The sequence below is a fragment of the Zootoca vivipara genome, chromosome 9 (genome assembly GCF_963506605.1).
Source record: "Zootoca vivipara chromosome 9, rZooViv1.1, whole genome shotgun sequence".
Lineage (NCBI taxonomy): Eukaryota > Metazoa > Chordata > Lepidosauria > Squamata > Lacertidae > Zootoca > Zootoca vivipara.
Genome location: NC_083284.1, coordinates 23,660,191 through 23,676,404, shown reverse-complemented (window position 1 = coordinate 23,676,404; position 16,214 = coordinate 23,660,191). Strand labels below are relative to the sequence as shown.

The window sequence follows — 16,214 nt, the reverse complement described above, 5'->3', positions numbered from 1 at the left end:
AAAGAATCATTGGAACAGAATTATTTGTTAAGAGACCCCTAGCATGCCTTCCTTTCCACATCGCCATTGCATTCCTCCTGGGAAAAAAAAGTATATTCACTCACCAGTTTCAAAAACAGAGTCCTCCCTCTATTTTTTTGTACATCTGCAAATCTCAGGGTTTCTCTAAGCCTTCTATAACTCCCCTTCTGTGCAGTGATGGTATTGTTTCGGCTACATAAACTTACAGTAATCACTCAAAATGTACTGTAGATGAGGGACCAATAAGAAACCAGCTAACAATCGATGTTCAAAATATCTGTTTAAAAAGCAAAATCGGCTTCCAGACAGTATTGCTTTTTAAAATAAAAAGGTTTATTTAGATAAAGATTCATACTGAGAAACAGATCTCAGGCTGTATTTAGAAAGATAGGCACCTTTAAAAAATAGTCAGCAATGATCTCAAATGCTAGTTTCTAACAGCAATGATCTATTCCATACTAAAATTCTAAACAAGGCATTCGTTTTGTTTTGTTTTTCATGGGGGAAGGGGAAGAAATAAAGCAGGCCAGGTAAACATCAGCAAGATATAGGCAATCCATGTAATATATATTATCATTCATGAGGCTCTTAACACCTACTAAAATATAGAAATACAGATCTTTGAATCCTGACAAAATTATAAAGTGCTTCATTAAAAAGGCTGCCTTATTACAAGAGGCCTTACATGCCATACAAAGAATCAGTTGCATTGCCAGCCATATCGCCCCTGCCACACTCTGGCTGTTTAACAGTAGTCAGCTGAAAATTAGCAGTGCAATTTTAGTTTTTCCATTGAAGTTTCCAGTTAACTAAGAATGGCCCAAGGAGTCCGAGTCACCTTCCCTAAAGGTTTCTCTGCACTTCAGGCTTTCTGTAGCTCATACCTGCACAGTGTTGATTCATAAGCTCCTCCCCCATTTGTCTCAAGTCACTACTTCCTTTACATGGTAATGAATTGGAAATGAACTCCATGATAATATCAAAGCAGCTTATCACCTGCCAAAAAGGCCAGCCCAAGGCTTTGGCAGTATGGCTTTACTTCCCAGGATATGCATGTATTATTACCATACATGCATATGTCTGGGGGAACAGTTGTGTGCCTGCCATCTTCCTACATGGCCCTTATTTAAAATTACCGTAATTCAGATGCACACAGATAGCACAGTGAAGGGATGCAATTGCCTAAATTCATGCTAACCACGCACACAAAATGTTCCTGTTGTGTGTGGATCCATGCATTAACATTTGTGTCTTCATATCCCCATTACAGGAATAAACAGAGCTACCAAGAGACAAACCGTGTGTACCTACAGATGTATATATAATTTGAGCTGTGAGCCTCCTGTGGAAGTGATCTTCTCCCTCCTTGGACTAAGAGGAAAGAGATTCTGCATGGTTGAAGGCAGCAATGCTTCTGAATACCAGTTGCTGGAAACCACAGGAGAGGTGAGAGCTCTTCTGCTCAAATCCTGCTTGCTGGTTTCCTACAGACCCCTGTGAGAACAGGATGCTGGACTAGATGGGCCAGCAGGCTCTTCTTTATGTTCTTAGAAAGCAGCTGTGCACAGCACTGATTGTCCGGAATGGTGACATCACTAACCCGCCTCCGCGAGAGTTTTCAACACTTCAGAAATGCTTCCATGGTTTTAGTATTATAGGGGATGAAATGCACATTTAATGGAACAAATGCACACTCAATGCTTTGAAAGTTAAAAAGAAAGAAAGAAAAGCAGTCAATCCGTCTGAAACATGAGGGAAAGGCAACCCTGAAGACTTGAATCAGGAGTACGTAAGGCTGCTCTTTTCACAGTGAAGGCGGATAGAAGTCAGACTCACCCCACAGGAGCAAAAACCACAGCAAATCCTGTTTTTATTACACATCTCTCTGTACCTTCAATGCGCCCATTTTAAAGGATGTCACGACTCCTGTATAAGAGATACCCACTGTTGCATGTAAAACTAATATAAAAAGCCACTCAATGCCTGACACTTCCATTAACAGTCTCTGCACCAGTTGTCACCTGCCATCCGACAACTTTGAGGACTAGAAACTTTTATTCCTTTTCCGCATTCAGAAAGTTTCAACACATTTAATGGAAGAGCCCACAGGCTATGGGGAAAGTGCTTTATGAGCCTGTGGGTACCCTGTGGGCTGCAGGGTTCCTATCCCTGCTCAGGGTTGGCGATTTTGTTACTGAAGTGCATTTCAAATATAGCCCTGGATTTCCGTAAGAGTAATACAAACTTCATGCAGTGTTCTTGAACGAGGTTCCTTCATCTCTTTAAGGCAATTATGTTGAATGGAAATGGAGCTAAAGTCAGGCCAAATCTTCCTGCCATTGATGGCTTCTCCATGTCTTCGGGAAATTGAAATGTGAAATTTTGCAGGAGGCTGACAAACATCAAGAACAGCTCCATCTTGGCAAGTTGTTCTCCCATGCACACACGTTTTCCTGAAAAGGAAAGCAAAGTGGGTTAGAGAGATAAAAGGGGGGGACTTCACAGTTTAAATAACCAGGCTTTTATAAATCCATTAAGGCCATTCCAAATTTACTAAGCACAAAGACCCCTGAATAGAAATGGTATAAAATAATCCTCTTTATTCACTAAACTTTATTCAGACTAAACTGGTTTTGCTGGGTCCTGTCCTATATAAGACAGCTTCATATAACTTAATAAACCAGAGATGGGCAGAAAGTAGCTCAGAATTTCCCTGTTGATCTCTGGGTGACTTGAATTAGACTGGGAAGGGTTTCCAACAAGAGCAACAAAAAACAACTTCCCAACTAAATTAGGCTGCTGAAATGAAGAAAGCAGCAGGAGGAGCAGACTATTGCGTGAAATGACTATGAGCTCCGTTCAGTTCTGGTACTGAAAGAAAATTCCTAGAATTAGAATGTGCTCAGAGGTAAATCCTGTTCTTTAACTTCTGAACCACTTAAACCTTGGAGTTTTAGTAAAACAAAGCCTGAAGCCTGTCCTCCCCTGTAATAGACTATAATAGACTGCGAACTGCTCTGAGATCTTATGATGAAGGGCAGTATATAAATCCTAATAAAATAAAGTAAAAATAAATAGGAGAGAGGCCAGCAAGCATTTTCCTGGCCTTCATAAATGCCGAACATACAATACTTAATGTACACTGCTTTAAAAATGTCCTATTATCAAGAGATGGTGTCCCCAAATCCTGTCCCCCTCCCCTGTCGCTCCCTACACACACCAAACAGAGTTAAATTACCAATTCCAAAGGGAATAAATGTTTCTTTTTTGATGAGCTGGCCATTTTCATCCAGAAACCTTGCTGGGTGGAAATCATCCGGATTCTCCCATATGTTGGGATCTCGGTGCACGGACCACAAGTTTGGAATGATTACACTGCCCTTTGGGATAGTGTAGCCCTGGAGCACTTAAAACAACAACAACATATACACAACCAGAGAGGCACACAAATTAATAAATGACAATACCCTTATGGAAAGATTTTACACACAGATATATTAATCAAAGGAACATAAAATGCTTGTGTTTGGGTTGGTTGGGGGTTTTGTTCTTTTTTTTTTCTTTACTGCAAGCAAGAGTTTGTGGGAAAGTGTTGCTTCGTGACTGTGAGAATGGATGTTTGTGTATTCCTACGTGCCATTAAAATGGTATTGTGGACTTCTCTAGGAGCGGGAAGGGGCAAATAAAACCCTCACCAAGGGCACAGAAAACGAAAAGTTTGCCATAAACACAGCCCCTTTGTTATCACAGCACTTTGTAAACACAGGGGTTGCTTGCTTTAAGTTTGTCAGCTGCTAACAGATACCATCTGACCCTAAGGAGCAGCACACCCCGTGAAGCAACACTGCAAAGTCCATGCCGAAGTTTACAGCAGCTGAAAATCAGCCCTGAGCTGCAAAAGCAGCTCATTAATGAAGTATCTACTACATGCGCAATGCCTGGAGGTGCACAACAGTTCAAGCACTTAAGTCTGACCACAGTCTGTTCTCACTTCAGCTCTGGTATTGCTCTATAAAGCTGATAAATATGTGATAATGGGCAATTTGCCTGTAAAACTCCAGACTCTCCTGTCCCTGGCAACCCTGGAAAGCTGCTGCCAACCTAGGACAGACCAAAAGACCTGATAGGCTAGACCTAGTATAAGAAAGCCTGTTCAAATTTCAGCCTTCCTTGTTTCTCTCCAGTGTGGAGCCAGTGGTTAAGAGCGGTAGTCTCGTAATCTGGGGAAACAGGTTCGCGTCTCCGCTCCTCCACATGCAGCTGCTGGGTGAGCTTGGGTTAGTCACACTTCTTTGAAGTCTCTCAGCCTCACTCACCTCACAGAGTGTTTGTTGTGGGGGAGGAAGGGAAAGGAGAAGGTTAGCCGCTTTGAGACTCCTTAGGGTAGTGATAAAGCGGGATATAAAATCCAAACCCAACTTCTTCTCCTTCTCCAATGTGGAAATCAGCTTTTGGCTAAATGAACTCGTACCGAAATGTGAGCGAGAGCAGCAGCCCACCAAAAACGCTTACCTGTAGTTTCTGAGGCCATTCGAGGAATCGAAAGAGGGACAACCACCGTCATCCTTTGAACTTCCATGATGGTTGCTTCTGTGAAGGGCATGCGTGCCTTGTCCGCAAGGGTAGGGGGCCTATTGCGCCCAATGACCAACTCAATTTCTTCCTGGACCTTTTCTGTGCAAAACAAGAGACAGCAAGATGAGCACTGGGACTAAATGGCTAAATTAGGGTTGCCATGGGTCCTCTTTTTCCAGGACGCGTCCTCTTTTTCAGGGGTAAAATTTCTGTCCAGGTGGATTTTGTTAAATTTGCCAAAATGTCTCTGGCTATACTTTCTGGATGAAACATAGACATAGCTGGTGGTTGAAGGCTTTCCTCTTCTCTTCCCCTGCCCCTTTCAGCAATATATCACAGCTTCTATAGCCTACACATAGTAAGGGTATTTGAGAGTCGCCATAGCATCCACCTTTTTGCTCTTCAAATTAGGCAACCCTAGCTAAATGGGCTTTATGCAATTTAGTTACTTTACATTGGGTTTCTATAATGGCATCATGTGCTTCTGGGATTAGCGAGCAAGGCTGCAAAAAAGGAGAGAGAGATTACACTCAGACCTGTCTCTCTTGACAAATTAAACACCAACTGCATGTCAAACACTGCCCTCCAGTGTCTACAATCAGAAGTATTACTGCTGTGATCCTAAAAATACTTGACTTAAGGGCACTTCCACATTTTTGCTATTTTCAGGTGGGATTTAATCATATAATGCTAGCAAATCCAGGCTGTGCAGTAAAAGTTTGCTGGGCTCTTGCACACATACAATCAGGCTTTTTGCAATAAGGAAAGCGATAGGGAAATGCACTGGAAAGTGTGGGATGGAAACAGCTTGACACAAGATCAGCTACTCTGCACACAAAGCAGAACAAATGTTCAATAAGTAGCCAATGTTACCTAACATCCCCCCAAACTTTGCCCGAACTAAACAGAAGGGATGCTCAATAAACAGATTGTCTGGAAGCGACTTTAGCCACGGTACAAAAAATGGAACTCTATCTGAATTAGGTAAGATTAGAAAAGGACTTAACAGTGAAGGTCATGTTAACATCTTTCAGAGAGCTTTTGTACCACAGACTGCCATCACACCATCATCTCTTGACATTCATGCCACTACGCATCTAACAAACACTCAAAATGCAGCTGTCTGTTTTCTGGAAGAAACTAAGAGAATCAACTTTTGGGAAACAGAAAGCATTAAATGTACTCCAAGCAGTAAAATTGACTGATTTTAGCTGCTCATCACAGCTATGTGATTTAGAGATCGAAATGGCTATGGGATGGAAAGAGAATGAATAAAAGCTGGAATATATTAAAAACCATTAAAACCAACTTTACACTTTTAATATAATCAACTATTATTTAATATAACCCGACACTAAGGATACTCTAGGTCTTTGCCCCATGAGACACACAAACCCTGTAATAAGAAAATCTAGGCTCTGTATGTATAATAACTTATTAAAATTAAGCCCATCTGCATCCATCTACTTGAAACTGTTGGGTTTTTTTATAGAATGGGGGAGGGGGTTAGAGAGTGTTGTGGCAGAGGAGAAGAAATGTATTAAAACACAGAAACACTAATTCTGCCTGCAGCTACAACTCCCAACATCCCTGATCATTGGCCATGCTGGCTGAGGCTGATGGGAGTTAAGAGTCCAACAATATCTCAAAGGCCATAACTTCCCAGCTCAAAATTCCATGCTCCCTGGAAAATAATGCACATATCAAGAAACCAAGCCTTATCAGGAATGGTTGAGGGAGTTGGGAATGTTTAGCCTGGGAAAGAGGAGATACGATGGCCATCTTCAAATATCTGTCACATGGAGGATGGAGCAAGCTTGTTTTCTCCTGCTTTGGAGGGTATAACCCAAACCAATCGATTCAAGTTACAAAAAATGAAATTCCAACTAAATGTTAGGAAGAACTTTCCAGTGGGAAGAGCTGAACAGTATCCCTCGGAAGGTGGTGGACCCTTCCTTGGAGGATTTTAAGCAGAGTTTGGATTGCCATCTGTCATGGATGCTTTGGCTGAAATTCCTGCGTTGCATGGGTTGAACTAGAGGACCACTGGGGGTTGCTTCAAACTCTGCAATTCAATTATTCTCTGTCCAGTAATCATTGAACCTTAGGGGTGAGTGGGTGGGGGAGTTCTCATTTTGAAGTTTGCTTTTTGTCTCTTTGCATACCTCAGGATTCACAAAAGCATGCCCATATCTACCTGCTTTTTCCTCAGTGACCCTGTTTTGGGTTCCTATAAGAACATAGCAAGATTCCTCTTGGATCCAACCAGAGGCTCGTTTAGTTCAGGACCTTATTCCCCCAATGGCCAACCAGATGCCTATGGAAAGAAGCCCCAAAGGAAGACCTGAGAACAATCGCTCCCTCCATCAACTACTACAATTCAGAGGTATATACTGCCTCGTAGATAGATAGATAAAAATAGATAGCTGTCTTTACACTGTAGCATGAGAGAATAGCAGGCAGGCGAGCGAGCAGCATGGGTGGCCACTGGCCAAGGCACGCTGCTTGAAGGAGGGTGGGAGGTGCCCTCTATTAAACATGGTCGCAGCAAGACATAACAGAGGGGGACAGATGCTTCAGAGAGGAGTCTGCTGAACCACTCTCTGAAACGCCTCCGACCCTCCTTTAAAAGGGAGCAAGGATTGGGGCAAGCTGTGGGGGGACGTGGGCGAAGTCTAAAGCAAGGGGGTTTGGTCACCCATGCGTGGGGGAAGGGAGTTGGCAAAGGGGTTGGTGAGGAGGTGTGGTTGGCAAGCAGAGTGAGCAACAGGGGCGGCAGCCCTGGGTGTTGGTATGTGTGTGCCTAGAGAAGGAGACATCATTTTGACTAGTACCCATGGATAGCCTGTCAGCACCAAAGTACTGTGTTCACCATAGCTGCCGTCTCCCGTTTTCCCCGGGAAACCCCCGTTTTTCCAGCTGTCCCCAGCCGAAAAAAACTGGATTTTTTTGTTTTTCCCCGGTTTATTCTGGCGCGGTGGCCATTTTGGAACTGGGCGGAGCATGCTCAGAAGTGACTTTTGATGCTGCTCTGCCCAGTTCCAAAATGGCTGCAGCGCGACTTCTGGTGCGGTGGCCATTTTGGAACAGGGCAGAGCAGCATCAAAAGTAGCTTCTGAGCATGCTCCGCCCAGTTCCAAAATGGCGGCAGCGCTACTTCCGGTCTGCTACTTCCGGTCCGGTCCCTTATTTTTCAGAGAGGAACTTGGCAGGTTGGCAGGTATGGTGTTCACTGTTGGAGGCAGTGGGTGACTGTTTTCCGTGCAAGATTCGATCAGAAGGGTGCAGCTACGGCCATATTATACACCCCGTTCTTCTCAGCAATGCTGTGGGAAAAAAACCCCCAAATGGATAGCTTGGATAATAAGAGCAAACCCAATTAAGAATCAGCCACTGGAGAAAGGATGACATTTACTTTGTTCCTGTGGGTGAAGCGACATGTAAAGCAGACTCCAGAGAAGGGTATTGGATGTTGTGTCCGTGCCTGCGATGAAAAGGTCCGCAATAATAAAAAACAGGTAGTCTTCAGTGAAGCTGCTCTCGCTGTCTATCTTCCTTTCCTCATCTGCATGAAGGAGGTACATGTCGATGAAGTCTCGGGGATTCTGGCTATCGAGGGTTTCCCGGTGCTGTGTGATAATAGTCTTCAGGAAGGCCGTGATATCCAGCTCAATCTGCCTGAGCACTCGGAAAGGATAGATTGGGAGGTAGTAGAGCCAAGGGCAGATGTTGACCAGAATCATGTGACTGTTCAGGCTTATCTCCAGACCACGAGACATCAGCTTCAGCATGGTCTTGAAGCTGGCATCGTCATAGTCAAAGCGCCTGCCAAACGCCATCGAGCAGATGACGTTTGACACGGCGTTGCCGATTATGGGGAAGGGGTTGAACTTCTTGTCCCCGTGCTTCAAGATCTCTGCTTTCACATACTTGAATTCTTCGATTATTTTAGGCTCCAAGCTGTGCTTTCCTAATCCAAAGTGACGGAGGGTTGAATGGGAGAACTTCCTCTGTTTCTTCCACACCGGGCCGTAAGGGGCAAACACCACACCTGGAGGAAAAGAAAGGGGGAAAACATTGGAATTGAGAACAGAGTTTTCAGTTTTGTTTGTAAGATACCTTGAAGCTTCGAACTACAGGAATCACAGAATTGTAGAGTTGGAAGAGACCACAAGGGCCATCCAGTCCAACCCCCTGCCAAGCAGGAAACACCAAGCAGAAAATCCTGGGTTCTCCTCAGTTTTCATTTCATTTCACGGGACGCGGGTGGCGCTATGGTCTAAACTACTTAGCCTCTTGGGCTTGCTGATCGAAAGTCGGAAGTTTGACTCTGCACGACAGGGTGAGCTCCTGTTGCTCTGTCCCAGCTTCTGCCAACCTAGCAGTTCAAAAGCACGCCAGTGCAAGTAGATAAATAGGGAAAGTAAATGGCATTTCCATGCGCTCTGGCACTAGTTGCGGTGTCCTGTTGTACCAGAACCAGTTTAGTACTGCTGGCCACATGGCCCGGAAAGCTGTCTGTGGACTAACGCCGGCTCCCTCGGCCTGAAAGCGAGATGAGCACCGCAAGCCATAGTCGCCTTTGACTGGACATCCAGGGGTCCTTTATCTTTACCTATTTCATAATATTTACACACCGCTTGATTGTAAAAAACAACAACACAAAACCACACAAAACCTCAGAGTGGTTTATGAAAAAGTTCATCGAATCATAGCATTGTAGAATTGCAGAGTTGGATGGAACCACGAGGGTCATCTAGTCTAACCCTCTGCAATGCAGGAATCTTTTTCCCAATGTGCAGCAGGAGGATGGAGAAGATGATACTCTGAGTATCTTCCAGTTCAATGATTATGTGATTCTAATACTTTGTGTAATGATAACCACATGTTGTTGTTGTTGTTGTTAATTGCATCTAGTTACCAGCAAAATTTAAACAACTCCAGTTAAAAAATGGTTCCCACCTAGGCAATAACAAGATAATAGCAAGACAAGAAACAAACAAGGATAACCAGTTTAGTCATTGCTCACTAGGATTATATTCAATTAAGCAGAAAAAATACAAAATGGAAAATAGAAAATTATAGGAAGAGACAACAGAACAACCAGAGTTATTGGAATTATAAAAACTGCTCATCTCAAAGACCCCCTTCCCTTCTCCATTAGAATACATTGGCTGAAAATAGTACTTAAGCCCTAGATTTTCAATGGTTGGTTAGTTCTCAAAGCCCCAACATGGACCCCTTTTTTCACTCTATGCTCTCAAGGACCAGCCTGGCGCTATGCTTCACTACAGGACTGGTATCCCCTTCCATTTCTTGCCTTGCTAGTAGTATGGGTTCTGCAGCAAAATTGCCACGCTCACTTTCAGTAGGCTTTTGAGATTCCTTCATTCTAGATCCAGATGTGATTGTACTGTAGGGTTTGCTGCCTGCTTAAATTGCAATTTTGCTGTCTCAAGCAGCATTTATATTCCGTCCCTTTCATTTCATGTAATAAACTAGCTTTTCTTTATTTATTTTATGCAAGAGCTTCTTGTGGGCAGAAAGTGAAGGGTAAACACACATTCAAGACAAACACACACCTTAACTCTAGCAAAAGACCCTAAAGCTCTTTGGAGTGTGTACATGTGAGCGTTGGACACACATGTGGGTTCAGACACGTACATTGGAACATAATTCATCCTCCATCTAGGCAAGCAAGAAGCAGGATCAGGGTCCAAGGATGCATTGAGGGTGCAAAGTGACTGTGGATTGGGCAAGCTCTGACTACAATGTTCAAGTCCAAACTTGCATAACCGTACCGTATTATTTACACACAGCCTTTATAACAAGTTATCAGGGTGCCATATCTTCACCCTGCAAAGGACATTTATACTTGTAATGAAACTGTAGTTGCACTGTTGCCAAGATATCACCAATTTGCTCAATTGGCTTTGAGACCAAGCAAAGGTATGAATTTGGTTGCCCCAGCTGACATTGCCACAAGGGGTCTCATTACACCACACCGACCACTTTATCAGTAAGCTGCTGAAGAGGTATTTATGATTAGGTATGGGTTAATCTGCCAATTTCAGCTTCTCCCGGTTTCTCATTTTTCCAGTCTTCAATTCAGTTCTCCACATTTCCACATCAGTTTGCAGTTTTTATTTATTTATTTATTTTAAAAAAGCCCCCATGAAAATCCACCAGCATATTAGCACAAATTTATCCTTTTATACCTATGTTTATATGCAACTTTGCTTAATATACACAAAATATAATTCATTTCTGTACTTTATCTTCACTAATATATGGAACCCTAGTACAAAGCCCTATACAGCTTGAGACCTGGACTTTTGAAGGAACACCATCTCCCACATCAACCTGCCTTCCTCAGAGCCCTTCCCAATACTATCCCTCCAATCAGAAGGGAGCAGGGTGGCAATGGGAGAAGGCCTTTTAAATTAGATAAGGCCCTTAATTAAAGACACATGCTAGAATCACATTCTGCTTACTTCAAAGTAATAATGTAAAGGTAGTTTCATTGGTTCCAGTCACGGATGACTCTGGGGTTGCGGCGCTCATCTCGCTTTACTGGCCGAGGGAGCTTCCGAGTCATGTGGCCAGCATGACTAAGCCGCTTCTGGCGAACCAGAGCAGCACACGGAAACGCCGTTTACCTTCCTGCTGGAGCGGTACTTATCTGCAATTTCACAGAATCATAGAATTTTGGAGTTGGAAGGGACTCCCAGGGTCATCTAGTCCAACCCCCTACAATGCAGGAATCTCAGCTAAAGCATCCATGATCCAACCTCTGCTCAAAAACCTCCAAGTGTAAAATTTCCTTAGTATAAATGTCCTGGTGACAAGAGGAATATATCCCATGTTAAAAGGCAAACGCTTCTAGTCATGTTAGCTTTGCAGTTTTGTTTTACGAAGTAGCAACTGAGAGCTACTCTAAATCCTTTACTCCTTGTACAAATCTCTGGAAGCTGCTATAGTGCTTAACAGGCTAGAGCAGGCATCCCCAAACTGCGGCCCTCCAGATGCTTTGGCCTACAACTCCCATGATCCCTAGATAAGAGGACCAGTGGTCAGGGATGATGGGAACTGTAGTCCAAAACATCTGGAGGGTCGAAGTTTGGGGATGCCTGGGCTAGATGTTGGGCTACCTGAGAAGGCAGAACTGCTGGTTTTTGGACTTGCACAACCAAGAATTGACTATGTTTCAGAAGACTGTTATTCTTTGCCCAGGAGAACCAAATTCGGACATGTATGATTATAACCAAGATCATGGCCACTGGTCCCATCACCTCCTGGCAAATAGAAGGGGAAGAAATGGAGGCAGTGAGAGATTTTACTTTCTTGGGCTCCTTGATCACTGCAGATGGTGACAGCAGTCACGAAATTAAAAGACGCCTGCTTCTTGGGAGAAAAGCAATGACAAACCTAGACAGCATCTTAAAAAGCAGAGACATCACCTTGCCGACAAAGGTCCGTATAGTTAAAGCTATGGTTTTCCCAGTAGTGATATATGGAAGTGAGAGCTGGACCATAAAGAAGGCTGATCGCCGAAGAATTGATGCTTTTGAATTATGGTGCTGGAGGAGACTCTTGAGAGTCCCATGGACTGCTAGAAGATCAAACCTATCCATTCTTAAGGAAATCAGCCCTGAGTGCTCCCTGGAAGGACAGATCGTGAAGCTGAGGCTCCAATACTTTGGCCACCTCATGAGAAGAGAAGAATCCTTGGAAAAGACCTTGATGCTGGGAAAGATGGAGGGCACAAGGAGAAGGGGACGACAGAGGACAAGATGGTTGGACAGTGTTCTCGAAGCTACGAACATGAGTTTGACCAAACTGCGGGAGGCAGTGCAAGACAGGAGTGCCTGGCGTGCTATGGTCCATGGGGTCACGAAGAGTCGGACACGACTAAACGACTAAACAACAACAACATGATTATACAAAAGAGTTGCACAATATTAATTTGGAACTTTAGGGGTAGTTTATGTTTATTTATTGTTTTGCAAAATTAGTGGAGAAACTATGAAAATGGGCAACAGAAGGCAAGCAAGGGATAAAGGAACAGAATGCAGACGAGGAGCAAACTGTCTCTTTATTTGAGCCGTTTGAAGAACTGCCTAAATATTTTCAAACTCTACATTCATCCTGCTAGAAACTTTGGAGGGGAACTTCCAAAGACTGTCGAAATTACAACTCCTGACTACATCGGGGGGGGGGGGGAGTGTGCTGACTATACAATAATCCCTGTTAGTGCATTTGGAAACTACATTTATCCGCAACGCTTCTTACAAGCCCAAGTGAATTGTTTGGTCAGAACTGGGAGACTGCCTAGTTATCTGGTGCTCCTCTCCAACTATTTTAGACTGACAGGGAAGCTGCTAAAAACAAGCACAGAATCACAAGGCAAAGTGACCTTTGTTAAAAAAGAAGAATCCTGAATAGGGATAGACCTCACAAACATATCTCTCCCACCACGGTCATATTATACTGCAGTATTCAATAACAGGTGCCTGTGGTTTCCCTTTGCAGCAGGTTATATGGGAAATCTGAAAGGCAACAGAAAAATCTGCATATGCAATCATCTACAACAGTCTGCAGCTTTCAACACACAGGTGTCGCTGGCAAAGAAGTGCTGGAAACAGCTACATGTGTTAATGCAGAAAAGATGCAGCCAGCAGCATCGCCAGAGGCCTCTATCATTAGTGTAGTAACTTATCTTCCTCTTAATAAAGGACTGCCAACTATCTGAGAAGTTAAGTACTGAGCTATCTCCTGTTAAGCTTCATTGCTGCAGCAATAAAAACCCCGCTAGCACATTTGCAAAGCTAAGCAGGATCCGGTAAGGTTTCAAACTGGATGGGTCACTGCAGTTGAGATTCCCGTATTGCAAGGGGTTGGACCCTTGGGGTTCCTTTCAACTCTACAATTCTTGGATTCTAAGATTCACTACCAACAGAGAAGAGGGTACAGTGCGTGCTTGGTTGTGTGTGTTTTGTGTGGGATGCCCATGACAGTTTGCAAATGGGCTCAAAACGTTTGCAACCCCAGTGCTTACAGGGATTGATGCCAGCAATTCCCACTTATATGAGCATCGCCAACCGATGGCCAGAGTAAAATCAGAACTATCTATAGGGTTCGTATTTTGCTGAATATTTTACATACATCAGCAGGCACTTCCTCACTCTCTTCCATTTTAGAACTCTACAGCCCCCTGAATAACTGCAAAGGAATGATCACAGTTCCAACATTCTTATATACCGGCAACTAGTGCAGATCACTGAGTGCAGGTGCTATGTGCTCACAAGGTCTCACTCCTGTCAGCAATCGAGCTGCTACATCCTGCACTAACTGCAGCTTCTGGATCAAGTCTGACGGAGGCCCAACATAGAGCATATTGTGGTAATCCAGTCTTGAAAGTCTGCTGGTTTTCCTCGCAACTCCTTCCAGGAGTCATAGAATAACACACTCCAACAATAATGTTAGCCTACCTTAGAGGGCTGTTGGAAGGATTACATGCAGCACAGTGGAAATACAGTGGTACCTCGGTTTAAGTACACAATTGGTTCCGGAAGTCTGTACTTAACCTGAAGAGTACTTAACCTGAAGCGAACTTTCCCACTGAAAATAATGGAAAGTAGATTAATCCGTTCCAGACGGTCCGTGGAGTACTTAACCTGAAGCGAACTGTCCCACTGAAAGTAATGGAAAGTGGATCAATCCGTTCCAGACGGGTCCGTGGAGTACTCAACCTGAGGCGTACTTAACCCGAAGTATGAGTGTAATTGGTTCTGGAAGTCCGTACTTAGCCTGAAGCGTACTTAACCTGAAGCGAACTTTCCCATTGAAAGTAATGGAAAGTGGATTAATCCGTCCCAGACGGGTCAGTGGAGTACTTAAACTGAAAGTACTCAAACCGAGGTGTACTTAAACCAAGGTATGACTGTATTATGAAATATGTCTCACCATGTTCAGGGAGCTTAGCTGCACGGCTTCAAGTAGCCTTTGCCAACCTGGTGCCCTCCAGATGTTATAGAATACAGCTCCCAGCAGTGAGTGATGGGAGTTGAAGCCCAAGAACATCTGGCTTATGACAATATATGCAAAGCACTCTGTTAATCCTAAGAAATATTCTCATCAAGCCCCTCAATTAAAGACGTCTTTCACTCCCTCCTTGACCCCATCATCACAGCATGTGGCCCAACTGTCATGCCTGGGGCCTGGCACTCCAAGGAAGCCCTGCAGCTGGGCCTGCCACTCAATAACAGGGCTTCCTTCTTGGGTGCTTATTATTATTAAAGTTATATACCCCATCCACAGGTGCCACACTCACCTGCTGGCATCCCGCTTCACTGGCCAATGTATGCAGCTGCCAGGAGTCATAGAATCAGAGAACTGGGAAGTTAGAAGGGACCCCAAGGGTCATCTAGCCCCACCCCCCGCAATGCAGGCTTCTTTTGCCTGACGTGGGCCCTGAACCCATGACCCTGGAGAAAGGCTGCCGAACTGCCCCTTGGCGGATCTGACCCCTTCCCCACGCCACCCTCTTTGCCTTACCTTTCCTCTTGGAGATGAGGGCCACGAGGGGCACGCTGGGCCGGTCGCTGAAGACCTCGGCCTGGTTGACCAGGGCGTCCCGCACGGCCTCGAAGTCGCTGAGCATGATGAGCGGCCGACTGCCCACGAACAGGCTGAAGATGCTGCCGTAGATCTTGGCCAGGGCGGTGAGTACCAGATGGGCCGACATGGGCCGGGGAGCGCCGCCTCCGCCTTCGCCCTTGGGGGGCTGTTGCTGCTGCTCCCTCCCGGCGCCGCCTTCGCCTTTGGGGAGCTGCTGCTGCTGCCGGTCGATACCCAGTAGCCGCTTGCGCACCATCGGGTTGGGCACCAAGGCGAAGGCGAAGTTGCCCACCAAAGGCCACGGCTTGGGACCCGGCGGGAGCCCCTGCAGCGACCGGCGGCGGCCCAGCAGCCACCATAGCGCCAGCAGCAGCCCGGCGGCCGCCAGCAGCGCCGAGCTAACGGGATCCTCCATCAGGGCGGGCTCGCCAGACAGAAGCCGTGCGCAACGCGGAGCCTCCCTTGCGCGCGCTCTGCGGCCCCCTGGAGTCTTCCTCCGCGGCTCCCGCTACATCCTCCTCCGGCGCCTCCGCCTCCGCCTCTGGTTGGCCGCCCGCGGGCGAGAGGAGGCGCAATCAGAACGCCCAGCTCGGCACAGAACTCCCCCGGGGCGCTGCGTCACCAGGGAAAGGGCTTCCCTGGCTTTGACCATCCGGTCTTATCTCTCTCCGCTGCGCTCCACCCCAACTCATCTATATACTATATATATATATATATCTGCCCAAAACCCCAACGTAAAGATTGCCACAAAAAGCTGAGTGACGCTGGCGACTTGCAACGGCCTGCTGCATGCAGAGTTGAGGGAGGGAGGGAGGGAGGGAGGGAGGGAGGGAAGGAAGGAGAAAGCGAAGGGGTCAAAGGCGAAGAGAAAAGCGGAAAAGGAGGGGGACCTCTTTCAGACCCATGTTGATTGCAGGACAGGTGCATTCTGCAAACATTGTTTTATTGTTTTCTTCTTGTTATTTTATGCATTTATATCCCTCAGGGTGGGATTGGAG

General features: G+C 45.3%; 1 protein-coding gene across 3 annotated transcripts; it reads right to left on the bottom strand.

Moving 5' to 3' along the window:
- Positions 1-33: 33 nt before the first annotated feature.
- LOC118083336 (cytochrome P450 2U1) lies at positions 34-15,987 on the bottom strand. Of its 3 annotated transcripts, none has more exons than XM_035111581.2 (6): positions 15,154-15,987; positions 8,012-8,647; positions 4,534-4,695; positions 3,260-3,427; positions 2,267-2,474; positions 34-1,947 (listed from the first exon to the last, which is right to left on the bottom strand). In XM_035111581.2, exons 1-5 carry the CDS (start codon positions 15,629-15,631, stop codon positions 2,296-2,298), a joined length of 1,623 nt encoding a protein of 540 aa, XP_034967472.2. In that variant the 5' UTR covers positions 15,632-15,987; the 3' UTR covers positions 34-1,947; positions 2,267-2,295. The 3 variants fall into 3 exon arrangements, 2 of the variants coding, with proteins under 2 accessions (XP_034967472.2, XP_060134477.1); XR_009558119.1 differs by having other exon boundaries at positions 35-1,625; positions 1,694-2,474; positions 15,154-15,986; XM_060278494.1 differs by having other exon boundaries at positions 36-2,474; positions 15,154-15,986.
- Between the last annotated feature and the right edge of the window lie 227 nt (positions 15,988-16,214).